Source organism: Plasmodium berghei, assembly GCF_900002375.2.
Source record: "Plasmodium berghei ANKA genome assembly, chromosome: 13".
NCBI lineage: Eukaryota > Apicomplexa > Aconoidasida > Haemosporida > Plasmodiidae > Plasmodium > Plasmodium berghei.
Genome location: NC_036171.2, coordinates 752,494 through 764,061, shown reverse-complemented (window position 1 = coordinate 764,061; position 11,568 = coordinate 752,494). Strand labels below are relative to the sequence as shown.

General features: G+C 23.5%; 4 protein-coding genes across 4 annotated transcripts; 1 reads left to right on the top strand and 3 right to left on the bottom strand.

Moving 5' to 3' along the window:
- On the top strand, positions 1–702 carry PBANKA_1318300 (mitochondrial ribosomal protein S11 precursor, putative; the record flags this gene model as incomplete). The annotated part of the gene is made up of 1 exon (XM_034566771.1): positions 1–702. One exon carries the CDS (start codon positions 1–3, stop codon positions 700–702), a length of 702 nt encoding a protein of 233 aa, XP_034423335.1.
- An 895-nt stretch (positions 703–1,597) lies between these two features.
- Positions 1,598–2,083, bottom strand: PBANKA_1318200 (iron sulfur cluster assembly protein, putative; the record flags this gene model as incomplete). Its single annotated transcript, XM_034566770.1, has 1 exon — positions 1,598–2,083. The coding sequence occupies one exon, from the start codon at positions 2,081–2,083 to the stop codon at positions 1,598–1,600; it is 486 nt and encodes a 161-aa protein (XP_034423334.1).
- A 1,275-nt stretch (positions 2,084–3,358) lies between these two features.
- Positions 3,359–5,689, bottom strand: PBANKA_1318100 (aminopeptidase P, putative; the record flags this gene model as incomplete). Its single annotated transcript, XM_034566769.1, has 1 exon — positions 3,359–5,689. The coding sequence occupies one exon, from the start codon at positions 5,687–5,689 to the stop codon at positions 3,359–3,361; it is 2,331 nt and encodes a 776-aa protein (XP_034423333.1).
- A 1,770-nt stretch (positions 5,690–7,459) lies between these two features.
- On the bottom strand, positions 7,460–10,348 carry PBANKA_1318000 (SNF1-related serine/threonine protein kinase KIN; the record flags this gene model as incomplete). The annotated part of the gene is made up of 1 exon (XM_034566768.1): positions 7,460–10,348. The coding sequence occupies one exon, from the start codon at positions 10,346–10,348 to the stop codon at positions 7,460–7,462; it is 2,889 nt and encodes a 962-aa protein (XP_034423332.1).
- Between the last annotated feature and the right edge of the window lie 1,220 nt (positions 10,349–11,568).

The window sequence follows — 11,568 nt, the reverse complement described above, 5'->3', positions numbered from 1 at the left end:
ATGCTTGGCTCTATGATACAATTTAATAAGAAAATATTTTTGAGAAATGAACTTTTCAAAGCTTTTATAATACAAAAAGAAAATGTAATAAGAGGAAAATGCTTTATGAACGATTTAAAAGCAAATAATGATAGATATAGAAATTTTACAACCTTGTCAGAAGAAGCAGTAAATGCTATTACAAATTTGAAGGAAGTTGTAAAAAAACAAGATAAAAAAAAAAAAAATATAACAAGAGAAACCCTTAAAAATTGCCAAGGCCATAAAAGAAGATATAAATTATTTGGTAATAGAGAAGAATTTCATAATATAGATAGAGATAAAAATAATTTAATAATAGAGCCAACTGATTCATTTCGAGCTGTTATTACGACATCTAAAAATAATGTGCATATACAAGTTTTAAATAAAAGTAAAAATTATAAAACAATATTTAATTCTTTTGCTGGAAATGTTGGATTTACTAAAACTTTACAACAAAGTGAAAGATGTGCTTATAGGATAGGAGAGAACATTGCTAAAAAGTGCAAAAGGCTTGGAATTTTTTCGATTGATATTAAATTTAGAAGAATCATGAGAGTTGAAACAGTTTTACAAGCTATGTATGCAAACAACCTAAACATAACGGAAATAATCCATGAACCCCGGTTACCAAAATGTGGATTAAATGCATCAAAACCTCGAAAGCGACGACGTGTCTAAGTATTATATAGTAGTGCATATTCTTTCTACTGCTATAGTATTTGTAGTATCCAATGCATAACATAGAAAGTTGTGCATATATATATCCATGTTAAAATTTTTGTTTTGTCCTTTTTCTTTGTTTAGTTATTGCATATACATTATGTATATTCAATTTTTTTTATTATATTTACTTAGCTTAAACATATGTGCCTTAAAGAGTTCTCCAATTTGCATATTTAATACATTTTTTGTGATATATTTCACCATTTAAACTAAAATTTTTTTTTATTTTATTAAAATATTGTTTTAAAAGTTAATATTATACATTTTGTAAAGGTAAAAGTAGAAAAAGAATTAATAAAAAATAGTAGGCTATAATTATTATTTCAAATTTTTCTAATTATATATGGTACATAAAAAAATTGTTAATAGAGATATCCCTTGTATAATGAGGATATACATGGTATATTATATGATCATACAAATGTCATAAAAAAAAGTAAAATAATAAAAAAATGAAGAAACTGCTATAATACTTTTTCATAGTGTTATATAAATATCAATTAAAAGATAAAAACAAAAATATAAATATTATTGTGTCCAATTTCCGGTTTGTTCATAATTTTTGGTCAATAGTATTTTATTTCTCATTCTGTCTTTTATTATTATATATATGTGCATACCTGTTTATAGTGAAGAATCTTGCTATTTTTATCTCCTGCGAGGAATTATTTCAAATTAAGTTTTAATTTCTGTAAGGGGAATGATTGATTTTATGGGTATAAGAAAACGGGAAATACCATGAACTTATATTTCCTCAATCTTGTTACATATTGACTGATTCATTAATTTTATATTAATATGTTGAATCTTGACACTTAATTCAATTTACTTCATTTCATATTTGGTATTTTCAATTTATAACCTTTTCTCTATAATTTTTAATGGCGTGCTTTATAGCATCCTCGGCTAATAAACTACAGTGAATTTTAACGGGTGGTAAATTCAAGTGAGAAGCAATATCATTATTTTTAATTTTTAAAGCTTCATCAATTGTTTTCCCTTTTATCAATTCAGTTGCATATGAACTACTAGCAATAGCTGACCCACATCCAAATGCCATAAAACGAGCATCTTTTATCACGTTATCCTCAATTTTTAATTGCAACTTTATAACATCACCGCATGAAGCTTTACCAACAATCGATGTTCCGACATTTTTTTCATTTTTATCAAATGACCCAACATTTCGTGGTTTATTAAAATGGTCTTTTACATTATCACTGTAATTACGGCAATGTAAATGATAGCCATTATTTGTGTTATTTATTTTTAAGACATTCATATATGAACATCTTCTACTCCTTTGAAAGCACTGATTAAGCAATCTTCTATTCATTTTTTACAAACAAAAAAAATATGAAAAATATCCAAACAAATTGAAAATAATCCTTGTATATATTTGAATTGATATAAAAAATATATAAGCTTATATATGTATATATTTTGTATGCGTTTAAAAAAGTTATATTTATAATTTTTCGTTAAAAAACAATTTGCCAATAAATTCGAGCTTTGTTTTTTTTATCATTTTGCTTTATTTTCTCTTTTGCTATTTATTTATGATTGAACAAATTTATAGTAATATGAATAGTGAAAAAAAAAATATTATATTTATTATATATATTTGTACATAAATATTTTTGAGCTTAAGACGTAAAACGGTAAAATTATCAAACAAAGCATTAATTTAGTTATATAATATTATGTACATTTATTTTTTTATATAATAACAATATACATTTAATAAAAAATATAAATTTGCATAAATATACATCATAATTTATAAAAGGAATCTCAAATAATTCGAAGATTAAAAAAAATTATATATGTATATATTCCTTGCACAAAAAAATTAGCATCCTATAAAATTGTTACATATTTTTACTGCTTTTTTAAATATATATAATTGATATTTTAGTTATTTAAAAAAAAATATATGGAAAAAAATATGTATAAATGCGTTAAGGAGTCATTGTCCCTTTTTCATCTTTTGTTAATATATATATGCATGTATTAATTATTTTCCCATAATTTATAAAAAAATAAAAAACAATTTGAATAAATCCAAAACTAGACAAAGAAGAAACCATATAAAATGTATATATAATTAGCACAATTAAGAATTAAAGATTTGTTTATAATTTATTTTTTAAATACTTTCTTATATATATTGCTTATGATTGTAAATACCAAATTAAACATTCTAATTTTATGGATATATGGCTGCTTTGCGCTTTTTTAATAATGCATATATCTCTTATTTTGATTGGCAAAAAAAATTATTTTGAATTATAACTTTAGCAATTATATGTTTTACGGTACAATCATATAAATCCCTTATTTTGATCATAAAAAACATAAGAATATTTAAAACCCAAAATTTAAAAAATAGGGAAAAAAAAATAGTACCCACATATATATAACTTATACTTATTTCTGTACCAATATAATCAGGCATATAATAACACAACATATATTTCACTTGAATTAAAACACACATATAATAAATGGGCACATACAAAAATTATAAACACAATTAGTAGAAATATAGGGGGGAAAGTGCACATATGTAGCGAATAGACTCAACTAAATACATATATACAAAATTCTACTACTTAGTGTGAATTGGTTCGGTTATATCCATCAAATATTGATCTATTCCTTTAGCATAGTCTGATGGATTTTCCTTAATTCTTGGTAATAAAGTGTTTCTAATAGTTTGGTGGTATTCGTTAATATCTGCAATTTCTTCAGGGGTTAATAGATAATAGTCTAATAATTTTTTTTCATATGGGTAAAGGGTTAAATCATTAAAAGTTAAAAATTTAGCGTCATTCGTTTGTTTTTTAGTGACTACATATTGCATGTTTTCGATTCTAATACCAAAATGGTCTGCCCAATAATAACCTGGCTCATTAGAAAGTACCATATTTTCTTTTAATGGTGTTCCAGTAGCTGGAGAAATAGAACATCCACCTTCATGTACATTTAAGCATGTACCAACGCCATGACCAGTTCCGTGATTATAATCTAGAAAATTATTGAATAATGGTTGGCGTGCTAAGAAATCTAAAGCCATTGAATTGGTATAACTAGCAAAGATAACTTTTCTTAAACTTAAATGGCCTTTTAAAACTAAGGTATATAATTTTTTTTCTTCAGGAGTTGGCTCACCAAAATGGGTTGTTCTTGTTACGTCTGTTGTTCCATGTAAATATTGTCCTCCAGAATCTAGTAAATAAATATTTGGTGTTATTTTAGCATTAGTATCTTCTGTCGATTCATAATGAATAACAGCAGAATTGGGGCCTATAGCTGATATAGTTGAGAAAGATGGGAATATAAAATTTTTTTTGGTTGATCTAAAATAGTCGATTTTGTCTCTTAAAGATATTTCTGTTTCCTTAAATAATTCTTTAGTTTTTCTTTTTTCTTCACACCAATGGAAAAATTGCAATAAAGCTAAACCGTCTAAAACATGAGCTTCTTTAATACTGTCAATTTCTACATAATTTTTAACTGCTTTCATATCTGCAATTGGTGATTTTTTCAATAAAACCTTTTCTTTGTTAAAAAGCATGTATATCATTAAGTTGATATGCGGGCTTAGAGATATATCATAACGTGGACTGCGATTTTCATGTACGCTTCCTAGGATAATATTTTTTCCATTATTATTTTTGGTGTTTTCGCTTTTGGATGAAACATTATTTGTTAAATATGAAACAACGGAGTCATAATCCATAAGTTTTACATGTATTCTTTCTAAATGAGCTAATACATTTTTTTGAACATTTTCAACTTTAGTGAATAAAATTATGTCATCAATTATTCCTTTATCTCTATTATATTTAAGATATACATAGGAATAAAATAATGGAGAATATTTGTAGTCATAACCTCTTAAATTAAGCAAATAAGCTATTTCATCAAGTTCAGAAAGTAACAAAGAATCTACATCAGGGTTCTCGATGAAAAAATCAAAAGATTCTTGAATTTTTTGTGCAGCACAAGAGCCACCAAATTCTCTGCTATATATAAATATCGGTTTTTTATTTACATCACTGTTTGGTACAGTAACTAATGGTGATTCTAATACATATAAATTAATATTATTATCTTTAACAACTTGATTAATAGAGTTTTTATATATGAATTTTTCTTGGATTTTTTTATCGGGGAATTGAATTTTTATTTTATCTTTTAATTTTTCATAAAAAGAAACACTTGTATTTTTTCCATCAAAAGCAATAGTATTAAATTTAAGATCGGCGATTGTTTGAAAAATTTCATCTCTATTTGTTATTCTACCAACTTTAAGAGTAAAGAATTTTGTATCTAATTCTTTATTAGCTTGTAATTCATATAAAGCATTTACATATATTATTTGTGCATCTTTTGTTAATATTAATATTCCATCAGCACCACTATAATTAGTTAAATAATAAATTTTTTTATCTTGATCATTTATAATTTCAGAATTGTGTGCGTCACTATTTATTATGATGTAAACATCAATATTATGTTCAGCCATATATTTTTTTAAATTTTGAAGTCTCTCTTTATACGAATCCCCACCCATCATTTGGTTGTTTTGCTCATTTGAAGATTCCATATTGTAGCTATTGGTATTGTTGTTGGTTAAATTAACTTCTTTTGAGTTTCTCTTTTCTTCTCTTAAATATTGATTTTTGTTATGAAAAGTATAAAACCTCCTAGTAAAAAAATTATTTAATTGGTCTTGACGTTTTCCTGTGTTAGTATCATTTATTTTGTTATTATCTTCGATATTTATCTTATTATCATTATTGTTATTATTATTAATATGGTGGAATGAATTTATATAAGCTGAAACGTAATTTGCCTTATTTCCTTTGCTAAAGAAGTTTGCATGGATGGCCGTAAGCAACAAGTTTGCATATATAAGCGAATTTATACGCATATTTAAAAAAAAAATATATATATATATAAAAACTATAAATTAATTTTTTAAAAGCAAAACTATGAAAAAAATTAAATTATGTATATACATTATTACATATGGGCATATATTATATACATATACGAATTATATTTTATGTGGTTTTTAAACCTTTTTTGTATAGCCCACACTAAACCCTTTTGCATATACTTAAATATATATTATTCTTTTTCAAATTTTATATATAAACATACTGAATAAACATATATTTATAATTCTATCGTAATTATTTTTCCATATTTATTATATCATATATATAATTAAATATGTATAGCAAATAATTATTTGTAATAATTAAAAAAAAATATATTCCTAATTTTACATAAAACCTTTTTTACTATATAAATATTTTCCTTTTTTTTAAATCTAAAAGGCGTAATTTCTCTCTATACGAAAAAAAAATAATAATGCATATATCCTATTATGTAATAGTAGGTATAATAGAGATCGAAAGGGAGAATTTAAGGGACGAATAAATTATAAGTTTAGTAAAATGTTATATAAAAAAAAATAATGAAGATATAATAATTATGATATTGCCTATATAATAACTATTTAATTGCTGCTTTTTTTAAATTAAATATTTTTAGGAAAAGATATATGTACTTATTACATAACGGAGCACAATGTATGCCATGGATATTATATATAATATTGATAATAGAAATTCTAATAGAAATGTGGTATTTTCTATATGTAAAACATATATAGTTTATATGACTTTATAATAATATATGAATGGAATATTTTTAGCATTTACTTGAAAAGCAATTTTAAATATCGAGAATAAAGGGGGCGGATCTTATTAAACACAAAAAATACCAAGAATATATATACGTATCTAATATTTTTATTTCCTAATGGATATAAAAGCAGTTTTATATTAATATTATGTAATTCCTATATTTTTTATTTTTAATTCAATTCAGCCCTTATGTGTAATATCTATTTTCACATTTACGGTCATATATATTATAATTTTATGATATCCAAAATTAACATTGTTTTGGGGTTTCTGTTTGCGCTAATTTTATAATACTTCATACAGCTTTGTTAAATATTAGAAATAAACTGATGCCTTTATATATTAGAATTTTAACATTTTAACCTAATAATATTTTAGTATATACATTTTTTTAATGCTACTATTATAAGCATATATTTGTATTAGTAATTTTGATTGATATTGGAAATGTGGTTATATGTTACTATTTATTGGATATTAGAGGAATGAACAATGTAAAAAAAATCAAATGATTAATATAGAAAAAAGTATATATAAACGAATAAATAATATTACAAATAATGCGTCTAAATTTTATTCATATGACTTGTATACAAATAATTACAATAATAATAATAATAATGAAAAAACGAATGAAATATTTATGAACATATTATCATGTTGAATATTTATGTCAAAAAGTGAACAAAAAACATATAATTATTATAATCTGCGCTATCTATTGTTTTTTTTGTATATTCCAATGAGAGAAGATAGTCATATGCATATTGGTATGGTCTATTAAAAAGGAAAACTTATATTACTATTGATTTGCATGTTTAAGAAATATATAATTTCTATTAATTCTAAAAATGTGATCATTGGATTAATAGTGAAAAATATATAAATTTTGTTTAATATGGGAAAATTTAATCTTGTGTTATAGTTTTATTTAATAATTTCACATGCTTGCTAATTTTAGAACCCAAAAAAAGAAGTGTGTAATGTTATATTTTGTTAATTTTCTTTTTATCTATATTTTCTTTAAGCACTTTATCAGGGTTAATGATACATTTTTTAGGATTGTTGATACTACCTCGTTTGTCAGAAAATAACGAGTCTTTTCTTTGATTTTTAATTAATCTACATTTTGGTTGTTTGTAATGGTAACAATTTGTTGATACTTGTGTTTTATTTATATGAAATATATTATACTTTTCTTTTCGTTGCAATAGTAATAAATTGTGTGTATTAATTTGTTCTATATCTTCACTAATTCCATTGTTTCGATTTTTCATTCGATTAGCATGGTATTCTTTTGGTGCATGGTTTTGAATTTTTGAAAGATCCAAAAAATTGAAAATTCCTAAATTATTAAATGGTGTAAAATTAGAGGATCCATGATTATCCTTTAAACTAATAGATCGAGAATCATCATCAGAAATTAAGATTTCTGAATCTGTTTCTTTTTTTATAAAAATATAATGCGAATATAAGTAATTAGTTTTTGATAAAATCTTAACCATTTTGTTCAGCAAAAGATAGTATGTTGTTTTAATACAATTTTGTTCTTCATTTTTTAATTCTTTTAATATCATAGTTTTATCTATGTTGTATATTTTATTTATTCTATTAATTAAAAAATTGTTATAATATTTACTGGTTTTAATTATATGTATATATATGCAAGTATTACAATCCATTAAATTGCATACTTGATGACAATTTAAGTATACATCCTTTTTAGCATTATAGTTAGAAAACCATATATGATTTTTGATCTGATTTAAATTATATCTATTTTTACAATTTACATTGAGCATATTTTGAATAAGGTTTTTTGCGTTTATGGACACATGGGGTTCGAATTGCATTAATCCTTTTATAATTTGTTGAAATAATTTATTTATGTCATTATGATTAAATGGCAATTTTTTATTGAGTAATAAAAAAAGGATTATACCTAAAGACCAGACATCTGTTAATTCAGGATTGTATTTCTTTCCTAACAGTATTTCTGGAGGTGTATAAAAAGGGGATCCACATGATGTTTGTAAAAAATTATTTTTACTATATATTGTTGACAAACCAAAATCAATTAATTTAATATTATTATTATGATCCAGTAATATATTTTCTGGTTTTAAATCTCTATGTACTATATTTATTTTATGTAAATATTCTATAGCACTTATTAATTGGTATAATATCCTTTTCGCAATGTTTTCATTTATATTACTATTTTTACATATATATGTTAATAAATCTCCATTTCCTAAATATTCTAATATCATATATATATTATTTTTATTTTCATGTACTTCATAAAAACGACATATATGATTATGATCTATTTTTTTATGGATTTTTATTTCCCTTAATATTTTATCATAACTAATTATACGTAATAATTTTTTCTTATTTAATATTTTTATTGCAACTATTTCGTATGTATATGTATGCATTCCTAGACACACCTTTCCAAACGTACCTTTCCCTATATTTTTTATTATTATGTAGTTCCCTACTTCTATGTTATTGCTTTTTATGATTATTATTTTATATTGTTTATACGCAGGTGTGATCGAGGTATTTCGAATTGTATAATCATGTTCTTCAACCCCGTCTAATTCGTTTTTTTTTTTCTTAGTTTTCCCATTTTTCAAAATTTCATTTTCATCCCATTCTAATTTTGTTGAAAGTGTGCCTGAAAAATTTTCTGATAACTTGTATGAAAAGTTGGAAGAAGCAGCACATTTTGTTGGCTTGTGTAATGGTGCTTCAAAATTAGATGCTTCTATGAGAGGTGCACCCAATTGGGATATAACATCAGGAAATACTTTCCATTGTGAAACTTCTATTATTGGAATATCATTTTTGGGAATATTTTCGTTTGGATTTCTTTTTACCTGTTCATCAGGTTGGCTATTTTTGGATATAATTCTTTCAATAGTATCTGAATTAATCCATTTTTTTTTCTTTATATATCTTGAATAAGCATCTTTATTAGAACTATTTTTTTCTTCTTTTTTAAATTCATCCCCTTGTGCATTATCATTATTTTTATTTTCTTCCTCATTCCATTCCTTGGTATATTCATATTTTAATGAATGATTGCTGATTAATTTATTTTTATTTTTAAAATTTGATGGTGCCATAATAGGATAGTTATCCCTTTTTAATTTTTCGATTTTATTAAAAATGCCTCCTATATAATGGTTTTTACAATTTTGATAAATTTTTCTATTGGTATTATTTTGTAAGCTTTCATAATTTTTGGTGGTCTTATAAATTTCATTTTTTTTACCTTTTCCTACGTTTTTATGCACATTACTATGTTCAATTGGGGGATTTCTTTTTATTTTTTCAAATTTTCTTAAAAATCGGGGAAAGTTTCCAAAATCGCCTTGTGCATTATTTGTATATGATTCGAAATTTTCTTTATTGGAATCTAATTTTTTATTTATAGGAGCATGTTTACATATTCTTTTTTTAGACGAGCATTTTTGGGAGGTACTAGTAATAGGGTCACTGTTAAAATTTGTTGTAGTAACATTAGAATGCATCAATATATTATTTATATCTTTTTCTCTTATGTCAGTATTCATGTGAAAGGTTGCGTGGCCTTCTTTTTTTATATACAACTCTTCATTGTTTATTTTATTACTTATAACCTTTTTATTAATACTATATGTTTTATTAGTTTTTACAGGTTGAAATTGATATTCTATATTTCTATTTGTATTCTTTATTTCTAGGTGGTCTTTTTCAAGTTTATTGTTCCTACAAAAAATATTATTTTCTATTCTATTTTTACTTAGCAAAATTTTAGAGACACGTTTTTTTTCTTTCTTAGGCAAATGTGTCTTTTTAATAGCATTGCCAATATTTATCATATTTTACAACTTTCTAAAGTGTGATAATAAAGTTGCAAGGTTTTTCAATTTTACGATCATCCAAGCATGCATTTATATATATGTGAATGTGTAATATTTATGAGATAAATTTATACTTATTTTCCTCCAAATTTGATATAATAAGGGAAAGAATACCATTAAAAAATATATTTATTTATACATACGCATATCGAATACCAAATAAATGAACAACAATTTTGAAGAAATATGAATTGTCAAGTTCCTTTCCTTAATATGATATTTTAATTACTATTATGTTTTGGGTTTTCGGAAAATTTTATTTTAATATACAAATTATTCTGTCTGATCCAATAAGCATTTGAGCATGCGCAATTAGTACAAATTTAGAACAAAATAAAATAGAAATTTTAAATATCTAGTGAAACCATATAATTTTTTAATTAATTTTTTGAAAGGATATTATGTTTTTTGGGATAATATACATTTTTTTGTATTGCGGCTGCGGGTTTATATTTTGTGCAAATAAATTATATCTTTAAATTCATAATGCTTCGAAAAAAACAATTAAATGAACGAAACACAAAATAAACAAATTTTAAGTGTGAACATGTGAAGCAACAAAAATTATATTGATATGCTAGTAAACTTATAACCCAAACTAGTTATATGATATTCACCGAGAACATTATATGAACGTATATATTACATGCCCCTTTCCTATTTATAACATGTCTTATACAATTTATCCCTATATATTTTTCCTCCTATGTTTATATATTTTTTGGTATTTATTTTGTGATAATCTATCATATAAGCGATTATTTTAATATGCCAATTTTTTATTAATATGCTTTATATACAATGAGAAAAAGAGAAAGTATATATATATGTGTGTAGGAAGAATGAAACATATAATTTATATTCCATATATAAGAGAATATAAAATATATACGCAATAAGAATGAAAATACAGATAAATACTAAAATTTAAATCATGTATTTGTAAAAAAAATAATAAGCTTATTTTAATTTATAAGTCTAGTATTTATATTATTTTCCATAAAAAGGAAAACATAGGCAAATTAAATCTTTCATTTTTTACTAATATATAATTTATCACTATTGTATAGTTATGGAGCAAGAAATTCAAGTAGCGTTTTATATGTTATTATTATTTTAAGTGGAGTAAATATTGATCCTATACCATAAGTCAATTTTGAATTTGCATAAGTATGCCA